This window comes from Natrix helvetica (genome assembly GCF_964273705.1).
Source record: "Natrix helvetica genome assembly, chromosome: 1".
NCBI lineage: Eukaryota > Metazoa > Chordata > Lepidosauria > Squamata > Natricidae > Natrix > Natrix helvetica.
In genome coordinates this window covers 168,534,593-168,556,163 of record NC_138548.1, presented here as the reverse complement: position 1 = coordinate 168,556,163, position 21,571 = coordinate 168,534,593, and the positions used below count along the sequence as shown (strand labels likewise).

General features: G+C 34.5%; 1 protein-coding gene across 7 annotated transcripts in view; it reads left to right on the top strand.

Annotated features, from left to right (window-relative positions):
- The window catches only part of SESTD1 (SEC14 and spectrin domain containing 1), a 50,183-nt gene that overhangs the window by 7,574 nt on the left and 21,038 nt on the right, over positions 1–21,571 (top strand). For all 7 annotated transcript variants that reach the window (XM_081935259.1, XM_081935256.1, XM_081935253.1 and 4 more), the window contains 4 exons: positions 6,572–6,652; positions 14,932–15,040; positions 16,631–16,721; positions 19,668–19,781. In XM_081935259.1, coding sequence (XP_081791385.1) covers positions 6,598–6,652; positions 14,932–15,040; positions 16,631–16,721; positions 19,668–19,781 — 369 coding nt within the window. In that variant the 5' untranslated portion in view covers positions 6,572–6,597. The remainder of the gene's footprint in view (positions 1–6,571; positions 6,653–14,931; positions 15,041–16,630; positions 16,722–19,667; positions 19,782–21,571) is intronic.

Genomic DNA, 21,571 nt, shown 5'->3' with positions numbered 1-21,571 from the left:
TATGATGCAATTAAACAGATGAGTAATTGCTCAGAGTAATTGGGTGGGGAGAGATGATGGCTGAATTAGAGAATCTTTTGGATATGGTTAGATAGTGATACTATATAAAAGTTGTTACTGGCAGTGAAACCTGACAAAGTGGTTTCTGGTCAAGCTATGACTAAATATTTGGTTTGGTCAAAAATGGTGTAATATTATATCAGAGCTACTTTAAAATGTTGCTGCCACTACCCTGATAATTTCATATTTTCATATTGAGATTGTTTCATATTTTTTTCCTAGTATCATAGTATCTTGGATTGTCATATTGTGTCATTTACTGGGGATTAATAGATTATGAACATTTAGAATTTAAATTGAAATTCTATTATATAAAGAAGTATTATAGGAAATAGATGTTTCTGTTTAAATACCGTATTTTTCGGAGTATAAGATGCTCTGGACTATAAGATGCACCTAGCTTTTGGGGAGGAAAACAAGAAGAAAAATAATATGCCTTTGTCTCCCAGCAACCATCTGGTATTCATATGGTCCGTTTGCTGCAGCCAATTCACCGCTGCTGCCTATTCGCCGCCTTGGCTTTTTCGCTACCGCCACAGCCTGTTCTACAACAACTGATCAGGGCCGCCGCCCCCCCCCCCACAATATTTACTGTATAGGACCCACAGATATTTCCACCCACTTTTGGGTGCGCCTTATACTCTGAAAAATATAGTAAATCAATGAAATTTCTCTTGAACACTTCAGTTACAAAATAATTCAGTTTCTTCTTTTGTTTGTTTACCATATCTCCTTTTCCTTCAGCTGTATCATTTAAATATGATGAAAAATGATAGGATCACTTAATATGAGTTAGCAGTGTGTGGTGGCAGCCAAAAAAGCTAATACAATCCTTGGTTATATAAACAGGCATGGAATTAAAATCACATGAAGGATTAGTACCACTTTAAAAAACCTTAGTAAGACCACACCTGGAATACTGCATCCTGTTTTGGTCACCACATTACAAAAAAAAATGTTGAGACTTTGGAAAAAGTGCAGAGAAGAGCAAGTAGAGCAATGGTTGCAGGATTTGAGTTTGGCTAGTCTAGGGGGGGGAAAAGGACTAGAGGGTGACATGATATCAGTGTTCCAGTATTTGAAGGGCTGCCACAAAGAAGAGGGAGTGAACCTATTTTCCAAAGCACCAGAAAGCAAAACAAACAATGGATGGAAACTAATCAAGGAGAAAACCAACCTGGAATTAAGGAGAAACTTCCCAACAGTGAGAACAATTAACCGGTGGAATGTCATTCCTTCAGAGGTTGTAGGTGCTTCATCACTGGAGATTTTTAAGAAGAGATTGGATAGCCACTTGCCTGAAATTGAATAGGGTCCCCTGCTTCAGCAGGGGTTTGGATTAGAGGACTCCCAAGATCCCTTCCAGCTCTATTCTGATTGACTGGTTGTATTTTTCTTCTCTGACTCCTCCCCACCTAGCACTTCACTTAGATTTGTAATTCTATACTGTAACTGCATTGGGTACCCAAAAGATGGCAGCCTTGAAAGCAGGGCCTCTCCCAGCCTCTAGCCATGGGAGACTCTGCAGCCAGTGCTTTGGGCCTGCTTCTCTTACTCCATTCCTGGCTGAACCAGAAACTTCCTGTGTCTGCCTCTCTCTGTTGAAGAGAAAGCCAGATATCTATCTTTAAATCCTCTTAAAGGGTGATTCACACATAGGTGTAACTAACTTTGTTTTATTTATTTATGTATGACATCTGTATGCCGCTAAATCTTCACTGCAAGTTTACAAATTAAAAACATTCAGAATATCATAAAGTAACAAAAAATAATACAATAATAGTGATAATCGTAATAGTGATAATACCTAATCACAGAAAGTAGTAATAATGACAACCATTCTGTAAAAGGTTGCTAGAAACATCCCGGTCTTTAAAAGCTAACCTGACGCCATCAGGGGGGAGGCCAGGCTGATCTCTACTGGGAGTCTGCCCCATAATGTAGGTGCCATGATGGAAAAACAGTTGGATACCAAGTTATGTAGGACTTCATTCCTCAAAACTAATACTTTGAATTGCACCCAGAAACCTACTGGAAACAATGCAAAGCTTGCAAGATAGATGTTGAACCAGATGTTTTTTTCCAGGTGGTCTTCAAAGGGAGCAGCAGAATGATGGTTAAAGTATGGGTTACTATATCATGATCCTCTTACTCCAGAAAGTACCACTACTTGTGTCCTAGAAAAACTAGTCAAAGCCCACTCTGGTCATAGTCTCTACCTGCCCATCTAGCTTTTCTCCCATCAGAAGACAACACAAACTGATAGAAAGCTGCAATGAACAAACTGTACTTCCATCTTGCTTGGGTTCGGTTTTAGCCTGGTTAACCAGACTTCAGCAACCTTGGGACCAGAACAGGCACGGAGCTTGAAATTACTGAAATTGCTATAAAGCCTGAGGAATTTATCAACTTGACAGCCAGATTAAGTAGTGTGAAGAGCGATCAAATTGGGCTGCAGGGTGACTGGTACACCAGAAGAATACACAGCTCATCTTGACAGCCCGATTAAATGTGCACGCCACTAGCACCTTGTCACAAAAACAGTACCCTGGTTGTACCGGTAATCCTTACATAACAACTGATCTGTTTAGCAGACATTCAAAGTTACAGCAGCATTGAAAAAATAACTTTACGACTGGTTCTTACATTTTTAACCATCACAGCATACCTACAATCACATGATTGTGGTTTGTGTGCCTTACATCAAGCAGGAACCTATGACTTACAGCATCTCCCAGCCACATAGTTATCCTTTGCGTGCTTCATAGCTAGATTCTAGAAAGCAAAGTCAGTAGAGAACCTGACAGTAAAATCATATCACAGTCATGTGATGGCTTGCTTTATGTCTGCTTGACTTGATCCACACTGTGGCAGAAGTGAGGTAATAAGTCAATTCCAGGCATGTGATATCTTGCTTAACAACTGTTGCTTAGTGATGAAATTGCTGGTTCAAATTGTGGTTGTTGAACAAGGGTTACCTATATATAATCTCTCATAAGATAAAATGGTATTCGTTCCTCTGGGCAGTCTTGTGCTAAACAATAAGCCATGATTTGCATTCTCTACTGGTTGGATTTAAGTAGTGGAATCCAGTGAACTAATCATATGCTTTAGTATGATGTTTGAATACTATCATTATGCAAGCCTGAATCAATTCATGGACTTGTTGTAAGATTAAGATATTGCTCTTCATTCCTTGGAAATAAGTTAATAATAGGTTGTAGATAAAGAGTATCCTAAAGTTGGAAAATAACTTGAAAATCTATGTTCATGAATTAGTGGTGAAGAGAAATGTCAAACAGCTGGTTTTGCCGGGAGCTGACTCATAAAATTCAGTTATATGTAGTATACTTAAACTTATAAAACCAAGTATATTTAGTAATTTACTTCAAAGAGGCTTCTGACATGATTGTTCTTCTACCCACTTAAATTATAGCATTGACAAATAATTTCATAAATAATATAAAACTGATAGTTTTTGAGCTACTGTGCTCTTCTCACTCCAGAATTTTCTTTTGTATTATCAAGTGTTTATATGAATAAGTGTACAAAGAAACAGGGCTTACAGCAAAAAGGTCTGAGGGAAGATGTGGGTGGAAATAATACACCTGGCTGGAAGCCAGAAAGATAGGTTGTAACATTGACCTTTTTTAATGCTATGTCTTTGTCCTTAAAATGGTACAACTGAGTTACAATTTGAATCAATCCTTTAAGCAGATTGATGCATATAACTTTCATGAAAGGATTATTACACCAAAATTATGGTTGTAGGAAATTATGTGGATACTCATCTGTGTCACAACAGACTGCCTGCTGAAATGCCCTTATCCCAAATTATCATTTTATATGACTTTGGTGGCGCTCTTTTACTGTCCTTTTTTTTTTTGCCCTTTTTTACGATGACTATATTTATCTTGCTATAGGACTGTGAATTAAACTGTTCAGTATAAAGCTAAATCAGTATGCATTTCAAGATTTTTTTTTGTCAGGACTTTATTCTGAAAATGGTGCATTGATGGAAGTAATGTTTAGTTTGGGTTTTCATATTTCTGGAGTAAAAAAGAGCATTAGGAAGAAGTCTTAAGAGAATTCTTTATTTCTTTGTCTATGTTTGGCAACATTTACTTCAACATAAATATTTGTGGTTTTTAAAAGCATAGGGCTTAAAATTATCATTATGTGAATCAAATTTTAGGAAAATAGTGCTTTTTTTATTGATACACTTCATTTAGAATGCCAGATGAGAAACATATAAATTATAAATGTATACATTCATTTTCATAGATGATAAATGAATATATTTTAAAATCAGCAAATGAAGTGGATGCAGTACAACCAGATCCAGTCTTTAAATATATTTTTTTAAATAATGAACTTCTTTGGAAATACATATATATATATATATATCTCAATACATTTACATTACATTTGTGTCACCTACAAAAGTATTGTTGAATTCAGAGGCATTTGGTTCTCAGGAGACACACATATAATTGTTGTTTTTGCAATACTCATTTCCACCTAAGTAATTATTTCAAATCTAATGAAAATGTTTTTAAAAAATAGTTCTGGGGTGTAACATCTGATATTTATAAGCATAATGTATTAATGATACATTTCTGCAATATTGCTAATTAAGTCATACAATAATGATAACTTGCCAGTTTCACCTGGAAAAAGAGCATGGCCTGTTTCCTTAGGAAAATAAAAGTCTTAATTAATTCATTTTTAAAATAAATTTAGGCATACTTCCTCTACTTTTTATATATCTCTTAATGCTTTCAAGGAAAAATAGGGCTAATGCTGTATTTGAATTGAGATTCTAGTGTCCAGTTATCTTAAAATAAAAAGTATATTTATTTGATCTTTTTTAAAGACTGTAGTGATCTATTTATGATGTACCTTTAAAACTACCGCATAAAAAAAGTCATTCAACATTTTTGATTCAGAAGTTGGGAAGATTTTATCATGCTAATGGTGAAGTTGTAACATGAATTTTGATTAGAAAAGTGTGTATAAAAACAAGTTCTGTTTTTTGTACAAATAATAAATAAGCTGCAGTTGAAAACAGTAGGTGGATTTGTAAAATTAAAATGGCCTAAGGAATCTCAGTTTTTGAATATAGGAAATGTACTTTTGAAAAGCTTCTGGCAATCAAAATAATTGAATGTATTTTCTAGAATAGTTTATATTGTAAAGATAAAATAGATGGTGATACAATAATGCATTTCCTTTACATGGGGTAGATTAAGGAAATGTGCCAGTGTTTGATAAAATTGCTTTTTTAATACAGAAAAAAAGATAATGCTCAAAACAGATGTTACTCAGCCAGGCATCTTTAACTTTAATTCTTCAGTTGTTACTATTAGAATTATATGGGAGGCATTGTCTATTGAATTTCAATATTTGTTTCATGGATATGAATAGTTGTCAAGAATGTTGAAAGCTTGTTCTACTAGTCATAGCACCTTTTAGCCTTCATGTTTTATCAGTGTATTTGTTCCTTATGAAAAGTGCATTGTATCCTAATGAAAAACTTGTAATTCTCTTTGAATGGCCTTAGTACCTGTTCTGCTAAGCACACATAATCAGACATTCAAAGAAAAAATGTAATTGCTTATGAACTGGAAGAAGGGTATTCTTTTATTCCTTGGGCAGAAATACTGCTTTTCCTAGCTTAATTCTCTAAAAGAGAAATGGATTCTAAAGTCCTAAGCAATGAGAATGTTGTTGGGAAAATAGATTGAAGAAGGGATATAAGCTATATTCATTCCCTTGAATTCTTTTATGAAAATGTTTAATTATAAAAATAATAAAGCAATATAAAATAATACATGTAATGATTTTTCCATCAACCTCATTTTCCTAGGACCTTTCTTTTCTCCCCACTTTCTCTTAACTTTCTCTTAACTGCAATTGTATGTCATCATTAGTGATAGCCTTTTTTCCAATTTTTTACAGTACTTCATTACAGAGACATTTGTTTCATTTCTGTGCCTGGATCAACTATTGGATTTTTGGCAAGAGTATAGATCACAGAATGTTCTTCAGATCCCATTGGAAAGATTCTGATTTTTTTTAAAAATTAAAATTCTGAGCTAGGTAGTGTTTAAGAATGAGATTGAAATGTTGTCTGATAATGTTGACATTTTTTTATTGTGCTTGTGGATTATTTGTAAAAATTCAGTAACTAAAATTTTTATTGTAGAAAATTAGAACTGGCAATCCATGAAAAAGTAGAAAGGATGACATGTACAGTTGAATAAAAAAGACAAGTATTAAAATGAATTAAAATGTAAAAAGATATTTTACAGTTCATGAGGAACTTTAGGAAAGAAAAGTAGAATGTGACCTCTATTAATGGGTTTAATATTCTGAAACATTCTTCAGTTATAACAAGAGCACATGGGTATAAGCCTTCTACATGGACAAGTTTAGCATAATTACATATATCGGTAATAATTTATTATCTTTGGCTGTGATTTTCAATATTATGTTGTTGCATTTTCAGATCTCTGAAAGTTAAGAGAAGATAGGATGGATGCTACCGTAATACTGTCTATTCTGAAGAAAAAATTAGCTTTCCTCTCAGGTACAGTTTTGTCCTTTCATTTTTACGTATTATAAGAAAAACTGTGTTTTAAAACACTTTTTTGTTTTCATTGTTTTCTGATATGTAGTCTCAATATTCGGTAGAAATTCTTCTAATGTTATGTATTTTATATTACCTTCAATCTCTGTCCTGTTCATGTGGAAATAATGATTACTAATTTTCTGTAGATAAAAGATGAAATTATATTTCTATTTTGGTGTATTAAAATTCTCTATATTCTATGTCTATTTTTAATTTTAAAATATTATATTAATAGGAGTTCAAATAACTGACATACATAGTTATGTTTAAAATATAGAGAATTCGAAACAGTTGATTGAGATGTTGATCAGGCTGAGAGCTCTTTCAGACTAAGCTACTAAGCTATTTTCTCTTAGGACTTATTTGGATGTTTTAATTTTAAATGCTACAAGTAGTGTTAAATACTAGATTAGCTTTATATTTTTTTAAATTGATGTTGGAGTGTTGGCTGGATGCCTAGATCATCCTCTGACATATTGTACAGAAAAAGTATTCCTGTTAAGCAGGTTTTATTTGATAAAAGAGGTTTTGTTTACTCCTGTAATTTCGACTGAGCGCCCATACTTTTTCCTTCCTTAGAACCCTATAAAATGAGAACCATAATTACTATTTATTATATTGTAATAATGCCAATCCTTGAGGTTTAACCATATAAGTAATAACTTGATTAGTTCATGACTAAATCAGCACTGCTTAAAAATGGTTTCTTAAGTAGTAACAACTCTTTATATTTGTGTTATCTCGTTTATTGCTGTTTATAGATGCCTGAATGGAAAGGTTACAAACTTTAAGACATTAAGGTTTATTTTGTTATTTTTTACTTAAAAGCCTACTTGTACTATATAAATACAGGTAGTCCTAGATTTATGACCACAATTGAGTCCAAAATTTATGTTGCTAAGTGACAAATTTGTTGAGTGAGTTTTGCCCCATTTCTTGCCACAGTTTTAAGTGAATCACTGCAGTTGTTAAGTTAGTAACATGGTTGTTAAGTGAATCTGGCTTCCCCAATGACTTTGTTTATTAGAAGGTCATAAAAGGAGAACACATGATCCTAGGACACTGCAAAGGTCATAAATATGAGACAGTTGCTAAGTGTCTGAATTTTGAACTTATGACCATGGGTATGCTGCAACACTCATAAGTGTGAAGAATGATCATAATTCACTTTTTTCAATGCCATTGCATCTTTGAACAGCCACTAAACAACCTGTTGTAAGTTGAGGACTACCTGTAGTTCTTTTTAGCAATATAATTGGCAGATAAGAATATATTTGGGAGATGCCAAAAGGAGAATTTGCTTGAGTTACAAGTTGCTAGCATAAATGTAAAATAACAAAAAATGGTCTTGAATGTATAGAAGCATAATAGATCATAAATAGTTGCAATATAATTGCTTGCTTAATGATTATTAAAATATCAGATGCCCATTACATGTTTTACCTCTCCTATCTCCCTCAGCTGTGTGTGGATTCCACCCAGCCACCTCAATCAGAGAACATGGTGTAATGGTTGGCTTCCTACCTTTCATTTAGGGCATTGATGGTATTAAAGTGTAGCAATGTCCATCCTCAATTGAAAGGCAAATAAAAATAGCTTTGCTAAGCAACTGCTTAAAATTTTAAGCATCATCTCTAACTAAATATACTTAAGAGATAAATTTTACTTATTGCAAAGGAACTTGGAACCAAAGGAAATGTTTAGAATTGGTATAGAGGTTCTTAATTATTTTATTTTTAGAAACAGAAAGCATATTGCTTTGGTCTCTGAAAATCATTTTGAAGATTCATTAAGTCAGAATTTTGTCTCTATGTATGCATCTGTCTTTCTTTAATTTTCCCCAGTTCTTTTTACTGGAAGACTAGATTTTATATTACTTGGAAAAGCTATAATTAGAATGGTCAAATGGAAACAAATTACGACACTTCCCATAATATCAGCAGTGAAGGGCAAGGAACTATTCAAGAAAATAATTTTACATCGTGGTGTTCTTAATTATACATATCTTCATTCACCTGTTCTTCTGTTTTTTTGGCCAAAAATGTGCCTTTGTAAACTAAAGCTTTGTAAATATATATATTGCAAACAGTCTCTGACTTGGGTAAACAAGCTACATAACTCCGTATAACATGATATCAGGCTGTTTGCACACGTGTGAAAAGGTGGCTACCATTCTGTGCATTCTTTAAAATCTGCCTGCCTCATTCATATATGTGGAAAAAGTTTGTTAGTTTTTTGTGCTTGGGCAGAGCCAGTTTCCATGCAAAAATTGGTGATCTAAAATTTGCAAAAGTTGATATTTATGGAGTGATATTTATGTATATCAGAAATTGATTTTGAATCATTGATACAGCCACACATGTACGTATCGGTCTATGCAGATATGTCCCTCTTTGAGGCAAATGGGCAATTCAGAAATAAATAAGGAAGAACTTATATACTCATTATACATAATTTGAGTACCAATACATTGGTTGTTGGCCAATGGATTGTCTTTATATTCCCTTCCTACATCCAACATCTCTTTGCAGCTTATATGAAATACAATAAAGGAAAAAAAAGGGGGGGGGGCATGGTTAAAATATTAATAAAGTAACAGCCATAAAAGCCAAAACTGGGGGAAAACTGAGGAGGGATTGGAATAAGAGTTCATGATGAATTAGTTTGTGAATCAGTAACAAAATCAATGTTTGAGTGTGGGTGACTGGATGGATTCCTTAGGTAACATCTTTTAAGGATTTTGAGAATTGTGTCTTTCTATTTATTGAATAAATCTGTGCCTGTTAGTGACTAATTGATTATAAAGTTCACATCTCAAAAGAAAGGAGAACTTTTTTTCTTCTGTTCCTGCAGAAGAGTATAATATAGCATGTTAGATTTGCAATTAGAGCCTTGGCAAAACTTGTATATCAAAGCTACTATATTGTCTTTTAAGGAACGTATCTGATGTTTTTATGCTAATAAGGATATTCTGTCCCCTTCTTTGTTACCTTACATCTTTTTCAGCTATAAAGTAATTATTTCCCAGTGGAGGTCTTGCACTAATGTATATACATGTTCCAACTGTCTTTGAACAAGATTCTCTATATAATTAGTGTAACACTGTAACCTTTACTCTTAGATCTTCTGGGTGCAAGAAATTAGGAATTTGTTATAACCTACGGTACACGTGTAACATCTTCCTGAAAACCAATACCCTGGGGGCTAGCTTGATTTCTACCAGGAAACCTATTCCAGAGCAATGGAGAAAAAGCAATGGTGTTTGGCTTCAATTCTCTTCCATCCTCTTAAATGTGGGATAATGAGTTTCTCCCTAAATGATCTAGAAGGTTGAGCTGATTCTGGTTAATTCATCACCTTCATCTTCTTCATTCCTGCTATGGGCAGTTATCTTCACTGATGGAAGATGATTGCCCACCATATTTTGCTACTTTGAAACCTTTCACTTTTAAATTATGCCTTCAGATTCTACTATTTTGATGAATTTATCATTGTTCCTTTCCAACATATACCACACATATTTTGAAGTACAGTTCAAAACAGAAAGCAATGCTGTGAATAGAAAATAGAAAGCAATGCTGTGGGTATGGCTATTATGAGAGCTGGCATTGATTTGGAATATATCATATGTTGTTTGGTTTTCTTTGTACCTTAACCGATATTTCTTTTCTTTATGCATGCCATGGTGTGCAATCTTTGTAAAGCTCTCTATCTGCTGCAGTCTTCTGCAGCATATCCATATGTTCCAGAGATCCTCCAGCTCCCGAGAAACAGCTTTTTAGATGTTTATGTAGACTGCAATGGGAACAGGAATTTAGAAGGCATCAGATGCCCATCAATTAGCTATTGCCATATGCCCAGAAAAGCTTTCTTGTGAAGTGTATAACATCTCCATTGAAAGGAAGGGTAATCAATGATTTGTTATTTGCATCAAGCATTTATTATTCAAGATCCTCTTCCTTCCTTCCTTTTTTAGAACCATGTTTTTACCTTTTTCACATTTTTTGGTCATCTTGCTTATAGGACAATCAGTGCTAAAAAGGGCTGACTTCCCTTCCGCAGAATGGGTTACTTTTTTCTTTTTCTTTTTTTAATTTTTAAACTCTTGTATAAACAACAATAGCAAGAAAACCTTAAAGTGACAGTGAAATGTTCCATTATTGAACACATGGAAACCAGCCCTATTTGAAAGAAATACAATAAAAGGAAGGAAAGTACCATTTCCTTAAATGTGCTTAGTGATTTCAAATTACAGGATAAATATTCTTTTGAGCAAAGCTGAGTCATTTCATCTTCCTTCACCTGCAGTTTGGAATTGGCTGAATTCCTATTTCATGAGAGAAGAGGTAAGGCAAAATAAGAGAGTTGAAGGGCCCTTAAGGTCTTCTAGTCCAACCCTCTGCTCAAGCAGGAAACCCTACACCATTTATGGCAAATGGTTGCCCAGTCCCTTCTTAAAAGCCTTCAGTGATGCAGCAACCACAATTTCTAGAGGCAAGTCCTTTTACTGATTAATTGTTCTGTCAGGAAAGTTCTCCTTAATTCTAGGTTGGTTCTCTCCTTGATGAGGATTTTGAGGACGGTGAGGCCTACATAATACAAAAGAAGAAATGTTTATTTCTTTCTCACTTGGGTAGTAAAATTTTATTCACCTGGTGAAGGAAAGTTATAAAAAAATCAATATAGATAGTCCTCAACTTACAATCACAACTGGGACCAGAATTTCCATTGCCAAGGAACAAAGTTATTTGTGCCCACTTTTACAACCTTTTTGCCACAGTTGTTAAGCAAATAAATTCAGTTAAATGAATCCATGCGCCCCCAATGATATTTTTTGGGGGGAAGTTGGCTGGGAAAGTCTCATATGGCGATTACATGATTCTGGGATATTCCAACTATCATAAATACATGCTGGTTGCCAAGTGCCTGAATTTTGATCACATGACTAGAGGGATGTTGTGACAGTTATAAGTGCAAAGACTGGTTGCAAGTCCCTTTTTTTCAGTGCCATCATAACCTTGAATGGTCACTAAATAAATGGTTGAGTGACGAGGACTCCTTGTGTTACTATTTATATGTGAAATTGTTCCCATCTATTTGTTCACAATAAATAATTTATGCTAACTTGTATAAATTACAAATTAGCCGTGAATTCGATCCTAAGTAGAGGCAGATGTTTCTCTCTCTGGGCACAATGAGAATGTATCTGCTGAACAAAACTGCACTGGCGACAGGAAGTGCATCTGGCCATTAATACACTCTGCTAGCTCCATTCAGTTACCCAGACTCCACCCCCCCCAAGGGATTATGGGGTCATTAAATGATGATGATAGCGACTGAGTTTAAATTTTCTTTGTTATGTGTCTCAAAGCTTTATCACATATATGCAGCACTCCAAATAATTTTCTACCAACCCAGCAATTATTATTATTATTTTTTTAGTCTATGGCACATGTTAGCCAGGGGATCACTGGGGTGGCTGGCTGCCTCTATGAAAGGAATTTTTTTGGGAGGTGTTATCTTTTACCCATGGGGTGCCTGAATGCTAGTAGGCAATATGGGGAGGCTCCTTTCTTGTCCCTACATGGTTTATTCGCTCATGGGAATCAAGCTGCTGACCTGAGTGGTGTGCAGGCCCAGCCTCGTACCGCATGAGCCACTGTGGCCCCCTAACCGCAGCAATATTTTATAGTCAAGGATTTTTTCTGGGAAAGTCAGGGTATTGAATACCACAAAAAGATCTCGTCCCATAGATTTCCCAACAGCTGTAAGATTTGGTTAGCTGGGCTGAATTTAGTCTGTTACCCTAAGCAGCATCACTTTCCAGGAACCGTATTTACTCTTGAATTTCAGAGTGGGTAAGTGCTACTTCTGAAGCAATCCTGGTCCCTTCTACAGGGAAATGAGGTTGTCTTCCCTAATGGATAGAAGAAGAATTTATCTAAGGCCAAGTTCTGGTTGTCCCAGTGCAAGATTATTTTCTAGACATGGAGAGAGGAGAAAAAGGAAAGATACAAAGAAAGAAAGATCTCCTTAAGTAGAGAAAAGGGGGAAAAATGACGATTTGAACAGCTCTTGGCTCAAGGATGGGATTATTGAGTAGGTCATCCTAGTTGTTATCTTGACAAAATACCTACGTGAAAAGGCTTTGTCTTATTTCTTTTTCAGAATTAAAAAAATAAATTTATGTTTAAAGGCATAATGTGATATTCTTTATTTTTCAACTCATACAAGATACTTTTGTATCAACATGCAAAAGAGCTTTAATGTTGCAGCCTTTGGGTTAATGAATTAGTCTTTATGTGACACTCATGATATTTTGAGTTTAAAACCCCTGTGCTCATGGAAGGTTAACATGTTGTAAGTAGAAGAGTTCACCTTTATTAAATGTTAGAATTTATATAATGGAACTGAGGGTATAAGTGATTTTTCACTAGATCCCTCAAATAGATTATTTCTAGATGTATCAAAATGGATGCCTACAAAGGATATGAGCTTTGTGGGCTGCCACAAAGAAGAGGGAGTCAAGCTATTTTCCAAAACACCTGAGGGTAGGACAAGAAGCAATGGGTGGAAACTAATCAAGGAGAGAAGCAACTTAGAACTAAGGAGAAATTTCCTTTCAGTTAGAACAATTAATCAGGAAAAGTTGTGAGTGCTCCAACACTGGAAGTTTTTAAGAAGATGTTGGATAACAATAAGTCTGAAGTGGTGTAGGGGGTTGGACTAGAAGACCTCCAAGGTCTCTTACAACTCTGTTATTCTAATAAATTCTAAATTCTGATATGCATGGGGTGATTTTTTCTTCTGTACAATAATTATTATTAGTCACTTAGTGAACCATATTAATGAAATCAGAACTATGAGGAAAATCATAATGGTAGAAATACATTGTAGGGTTTCAGATGTTTGGGTTCTTCTTTGAAATTCACAAAATCTCCTTTATGAGCTTTAAAAAATTCTATATACTTATACCTGTTTCAGCATGTCCTTTAAAATCCTGTGAAGAAGTCATTAGATTGAATAAATTATGCCGAAACGTATTTGAAAAGAACGACTCATTCTTGTCTCACAATCCTGAAGCTGTATGTGGGAGCTATAATCTGATTCTCTTGCCGATTTATGATGTATCCAGTCATGGATGAACTTTTTATTTTTACTCCTAACTACAGAGATCTGCTTTCTTTAACTGAACAAATTTATTGGGATATAAAATTTCATGGGCTATAGTTCACTTCATAAAGTCAAATGTAGGGCCACAAAAGCTTATGTAATGATAAATGTATTCATAAGTAAGATATTGCAAGACTCTTTGTTGCAATTGCAGCATAGTTGTTGTAGAACACACTGATATTGTGTGCTGTGTTTGTTTAGACTTTCATCTGTACTTTGCTCATTACTGCATGCTGATTATTGCATTAACGAGAACGCGGCGTATTCCAAGGATGATTTTAAATCTTCAGGGAACTCTGACAATCCAAGGGACTTTGCAGCTTTCAGGACAAAGGAATTGTGGAACTCCCCGAGTTTGACCTGCCAAAACTCCCTAAGCAGAAAAAGCTGTATCTCTTTCTCTTCATTGCCCCACCCATCACTTTATTTTTGTTTTAAGCTTTCCACTTTCTCTTGAGGCCCAGAGCTTTTTGCTTTCTGTCAGACACAGACGTCTTAAATGCAAACAACATTTGTTTCTGTTTCAGCATCGGACTTCTAAATCATGTGCTAATAGCTAGTCACCGGGAGTTAGAGATTCTTTATAATTTCTACTTATTACTTATGTATAACATTGATGATTAATCTTTTAGTCAGTCAAACCATGTTTCTTACTATAACAGCAATTTAAATAGAGCATAATTTGAAACATGAGGTGGTTTTGATACATGCAGACACATAGCATATCTGATCTTTTGTAATTTATTAGTATTATATTAGGTTGGCTTCAGTAGTGTTCTTAGCTACATTCAGTTTTTTCTCCTTATGAAGCTTCAGTGTCTCCCAAATGTGCCCTGGATAATGTAACCTTTATGGGTGATGCAGAGATTAAAGAGAGAAATGAAACTCAGGTCCCTTGAATGGAAATCAATTGCTGTCTATAATTAATAGCCAAAGGACACAATTTCAGTGCAGTGCTTCAATAGTACCATTCAGTTTTGAAAATATATATTGAGTTCCAAATATATTAGGCAATAGTGAATCACTCTTAATTGTTTTTTAACCATTCTGTCTATATTTTTTAGGTGGGAAAGACAGAAGAAGTGGCCTCATTCTGACAATTCCATTATGCCTTGAACAAACAAATATGGATGAATTGAGTGTCACCTTGGACTATCTGCTAAGTATTCCAAGGTGATTTTTTAAAGACTTATTTTGTGACATGATGTTACCTTCAGCAGTCATTCTATCAGTCTTGGATATTTGCACTTAATTTTCTTTTCTTACATGCCAATTTTCCCCCAAGATGTATGGCTGACACTGTCTGTCACACATTCAGAACCTCTCACCATCTTTGTATCCTTCACTTGTTTTTTCACTCTTAATCTTATAAACTGTCAAATTAGTAATGTTTTAAGATTTATATTCATTCCCTTTAAGACACACACACACACACACACACACACACACACACACCTGAATAGACTTGAATTTAAATTGTTTATTTGAAACAAACAACTTTTTCTAAGCGGATGCCAGTCATGCTTTTAACAAAATTGTGCAGTCATTACATATTTTAAATTCAAAAGTTAAATTAATGTATTTTCTGTTTCCTTATCTCATTCCCATTCATCCATTAACATACCTAATAGAGTAACATCTTCCTCTAGATTGCATTCATTCAGATTGTTTCACAATTTTTCTCAAAGCTCCAGCCCAGTTCTTTTATCGTGACCATTTATCGCAACCTTACATGTATGTGTCACCAGTGTATGAAATCCTGCTTTGATACTCAGCCTCAACAGTAGAGATGACTAAACTCAGACTTGTTAATTAAAACTATGCCTTAGCTTCCATATATTTATCTAATCCTATCCATAAGATCAGATCACCTTCATTCACATCATTTATACCCCATTCCTTTTAGATTCACAAATACATAATACATTATTTTTATTTCTCTTGCATGCATTATTTAATGACTTCATAGATACTGATGTCCACTGTCCATTATGACTTTAAGCTTTCATGTAACATTTTTTATATCAGAAAAGAAAAGAGTAGACTAGCTTTTCAACTTCTGTTGAGTCTCTGATACATGTACCGTAAGTTACTGTTACCCATTTGCCAGTAACTAGGAGATAATGTTCAGTTATGTTTTAATTTTGTTGATATTTAATTATTTTTTCAAAACAGTGTCAGGATAAGATTTTAAATAGTATAGGGACGAAATGTGTTTATTCCCTCTTACAGATTGTCACATATACACTTATACTGTGTAGACAGTTTTATGTTTAAGTAGTTGATACACATATAGCAGCCAACTTCTAAGTACACAAATGACATCTTCCAGCTTGCACTTAAGTCCAGCAACATTGTTTTTTTCTGCTCTGCTTCTGTAAAGTTGCCTTGATCTACTCTCAGCCCATTAATGAGATAGTACTTCCGTAGTTGGCTGTTCATCAGCCAGTTCTGTCTTAAGACAGTACAGTTTAGTAAAACTGGGGATACTCTAACTTTTGTTCTTCATTAGAATTAATAAAAGGAAAGACAAAGCAGGTGAAAAATTCAGATTTTGGATCAATTGACTTTTCTCTTTAAAAATTCTTATACTATTTTTTGTGAAAACAGATTAAAAAACATAGACACCAGAAAAATGTAGTTTTGGCATAGGGAAGTAATAAGCGAGGTAGAGTATATCAAACATTTTTAAAGTAGTAGCTTAAATATATGAGATAATACAAGACATTACACACATATGTCGGTATATTTTATTTTTTATAGTGAAAAGTGTAAAGCCAGAGGATTTACTGTTATAGTGGATGGTAGAAAATCTCAATGGAATGTTGTAAAGACCGTGGTGTTAATGCTACAGGTAAGAATTACTTATATGAATCTTAGCAAAGAATTTAGTTTTCTGAAGTTCTTCAACATCTGAGAAGGTGGTTTGGCTTTGATTTAATAAAATAAGCAGACTTATGCATTGCATTATTTTCAATAAATCATGGTTTGAAAGTTTCAGTATATTTATATATTCTCAATTGCTTTAAACATATTTTGCCTTTATAGCTATGTTGTAAATGCAGATTGTATGCTAGACTACAGGTTATAATCTTGAATATGCAGTCTGCATCCGAATCTTCATAACATGCAGAGAATCAGATACCCCAGCTGCTTTCTGCAGGAAATATAGGTGGTCCTCACTTAATGATTGGATGCTTAGTGACTGTTCAATGTTCTGACCCCCCCCCCCCCCAAAATATACTTTTTTGGTTGCTCAGCCACTGAACCAAATTTGTGGCCTTTTGTAGCATCCTGTAATCAGTGTGCGGTGGCCTAGAGATGAACACACTCACCTCACACTTGAGACGCTGAGACTTCAATCCTAGGCAGCAACCATTGTTTCTCTATCAGCGGAAACAGAAAATATCTTCTGCAAACGCCACATAGGCATCAGGAAGGGCATCCGGCCAGTAAATGCTCAGCTCCATTCAGTTGCCCCAACTCCACCTCGATGAAAGGGATTACAGGTTTTTTTTTTTAAAAAAAGCATCCTGTAATCATATAACTGCAATTTTCTATTTATTTATTTTTTGGCTAGAAACTGGTGTTTACTTTTGGTCTCCATGAACAATATGTTTGTTTAATAACAACTGCATTTGCTTTAAAATTTCCCCATGCATTTTACAACTGTTGTGTTCAGTCAGTGATCATCATGAAAAATATCATAAAATCAGGTCGGTCACACAATGATGTGCTTGACTTTATGACCATAATTCTGGGCTTAACTTGAGGACTGTCTGTAGATGAAAAAATGAAAAAAAAAATTAAAAGTGGGCAAAACCCAAGAAAAAGTTTTAACTGTCACTGGATGCATTGTTTCCTACAACATCTTATTCAAATTTGAAATTCCTAAGGACCTAGGATGTTCCTGTAATTAAAGCAAAAGAGCTTCTCCTTTAGTAATGCAATTTCAGTAGAAATAGAAAATGCTAGCCATGAATTTTTCTTGATTTAATTTTGAGTTTCTGATTCAAGTTCTTTTCATCCCCTATGTATTTCTGTCCAAGATAGGGACAGAAGCTATTTTATCCTTGCTTCAACTTATAAATTAAGGTATTTTATTTCTTCAAACCTCTTTAATGCAAATATATTTGATCATATTTAATCTGATCATAATATTTGAAATGCTGCAAATAATATTTTTACAATATCATTTTAGAGATTCTGAAAGGCTTGTAGGTCACTGTTAACTTGTGTCCCGTCCCTCCATTTTAACCAAACTGCTGTCTTTCCATAATATATTGTATCTATAATTCTTCTTCTACATTATACATTCTTCTACACACATTGCACGCATGCATTTCAATATTTCAAGTTAAGGGATTTGACATTTCATGTTTTTATTATTTTTCCTTAATAAAGTTTGAATTTATCATTTTTTGTGAGATTAATCTAGTTCCCAAGAAAAGGCTACATCCTATAGAGATAGATGACAGCAATACAGTGGTGGGTTCCTACTGGTTTGGACCAGTTCAGCCAAACCGGTAGTGGTTTGGCAGCCTGGATCTCTGGAATCGGCAGCGGCCCAAGCCTGCCGCAATCCTGAACTAGTTCTTCATAGGCGCCACCATCTTGGGTTTTTTTTTTTTCTTCTGTGCATGCGCAGAACAATTTTTATTGTACTGCCCATGCAGGCATAGCATGCATCAAGCACATGTGTGCTAAGCACGGCCACGAGTGAACCGGCAGTAATGACTGCCGGAACCCACCCCTTCATGTTTGAGTTCCCAGCCTTCAATGCCACAGGTTTAAATATTAAGCACAAACTCATGACATTTTCCCAGAAAGAGTAATAAGCCATTGTCAATGTCATGTTTATAACATTTGAGAGTTTAACATTTAACTGAACCCATGGTCTCTATAACATGCACCACTTTCATGGATCCCCAATACATCTCATTTTACATTCCGGCCTGCAAAGAATATCCTGTAGTTTATGTAGGATTTTTTAAAAATCTCCATAATTCTCACCAAATGCCACAATATTCTTTTATGTTTTTAATCTATTGTTTTTGTAAGATGGTCCATTTCACGACTCAATTTTTAGATATCTTTTGCATTTTTTCATAATATGGGTATTATGTTTGTCATACTTTTTAAAAAGGCTGGATCCTAAACAGAAGTAGAAATAAAAGCAGCCCCATGGGAGAAAAAGAACTCTAGGAAGAAGTAGGCAGAAGGTGAAGTTCTGGCAGAATTTATTAGCCCTATTTTTATTCTTTATTCAACTTCATTCAAATGACTTATTTTGGCTTTATGAAAATTTTTAACAGATGTTGGCTTAATGAAGTTTGACATTTTGATCCCAGATATTTTTATTAACTGTTAAGATACAATGCGTCTTTCTTTTTAAAAAACTTGGAGGATGTATGCTGTCATAATCATTAAATAATAAGTGATTGTTCCTGCTATCTGCATATTAAATGTTACGTATATGTTCAGTTAGAGACAAAACTAAGAAATAACTTCATAGGAAGAGGAAACAGTTGTGATGAGTAGAAATGGTTCTGTTTCTTCTGAGTTCTTAGGATTGCAGTATTAATATACAGTATCTCTCAAGATAGTTTTAAATTGTTTTGAGGATGATTATAACATTAATGTTTTTTTCTTTAAGATGGTGTCCATGGTACTTATTGTCTTCATTGTGCCATACATTACTTTTTACAAACATTTTGTGCTATATAAGGAGGTGTTGTAAGGCCATTATGTTTTTGCATTTAGTAAGAAATTTAATTGTGTATTTTTATTATTATTTTAGAATGTTGTTCCAGCTGAAGTATCCCTTGTTTGTGTAGTAAAACCAGATGAATTCTGGGATAAAAAGGTTACACATTTTTGCTTTTGGAAAGAGAAAGATAGACTTGGCTTTGAGGTATGTATATTTATTTTTTTCTGGCTTAACTATTGCACTTAAGCTATCATTGCATGGATTTAGAATACAGATACATTCCTAATGAATGAAAATCTGGAAAGAGTTATTAAATGATTCCTTGGATATTACAGTATAAACATTTCATAACACTAACTTTACCATGTTGTGACGTATTATTGAATAATTAGCATTGCTCTGATCCCTTGTTTCTACAGAAATGTTGGCTTCTTACATTTGAATTTTCTTAGTCATAGCTGTAAGTGATTTCCATTTGAAATCAGTCCCTTGAAATACTTTTGCCATTAACTTAATTACTAGTTTCCCTTACTAATAATGCCTTGTGTAACCAGATCCTTCTAAGATTAATTTTTCCTTCATTTTAACTGTTCCTGGTAGGTGCATTAATACTTCCTCCAATATAAGACATGCTTATCTGGCTTTGCTCATCTCCAACTCTTCTATTTGTTAAGATGCTCTTTCTGTATTTAGTGAAGGATACAGGAGAGTTGGCGGGAATTTGATGACTTATAAACCTGATTTAGCCATGAGTTTGCCCAGTCCCGACTGGGCTGGCTTAAAATATGGCCCGTCCGCCTCTCTAAATTTCCATCTTTTAAGGGCACCAAAGGCAACAAGCGTTTGCTCCCTATCTCTTTCTACTTGGTGAAAGTTCTCTCTGGAGCAGAGAAAAATAAGACGCAATCACACTTCAGAATACATCTTTGAATTTGTTCTGTTGAGGGCCATCCAGTACCATCTGGGCCCTTGTTTTCCTTGTGGCAAGGTTCCATAGTTTGAAATGTATCCCCATTAAAAATTCTCCCCATAGGATTGATTCATGCCCTTTCTCTGTCACGGTATTGTTTTCCTTCCAAACAAATTAGTAAAAGGCCTAGAGAAAAACTACTAAGGCACTAATGATCCTGAGATAATATTCATATTCTATCATTTTCAGAAATTTGGACGGTTTTTATTATTTTACTCGAAGGACTGATTTTCTATCAGTGATTGCATTATAAAAATGTATTTAATTTCATTCGGTATAGAGGCATTTAATTAAGAAGGTGATGGCAGCCATGAGGGTAATTTGTTATAACTAAAACTCAGTTATGAACATAAAAGCAAAATGATTGCAGTGAAATTCAGGCATGTTGATTTTAGTAACTTCATTACACTGTTGTCAGTTGACAGTAATACAGAAAATTTGAGAACACTCTGTGTGTGTGTGTGCGTGTGTGTGTACTATGCAAGTTATGTTGGAAAAATAGTATGTTTAATCTAGCAAGGCTTTTAAGTGCTGGCAGCTCTTTCCTCATCCCCATCCCAACTCAAAGCTGCTACCATTTTTGGCATATTAGGACATAGCTATGCTTAGCTATGACTGGTAAGGTTCACCCCCCCTCCTCCGCAGACTCTTTAGATATCCTTATTCATTTTAACCATCCATCTATTTTTGAATTTTCAAAAATATATTGCTGGAGATGAAATAATGCTTGATGGTATTGTAAGATAGGTTCCTAACATGTTCTCTGCACCGGAACCCTAGGGATATTTCCACTTTTACTTACTTTAATACAATATGGAAACCATACTTCTATAAATAAACATGTAGCAACATTTTTTAAATAACAAAATCTGAGTTGCAAGCTCTGGAAGATACTTATTTTTTATACTTTCTTAACAAAGATATTTTCTGTTCGGAACTCTGAGGTATTTACATAATGATTCAGATACCATGCAGCAAATTATTCTCGCATGCCTTGATTTATGAGTTCATTTTTAAAAATGAG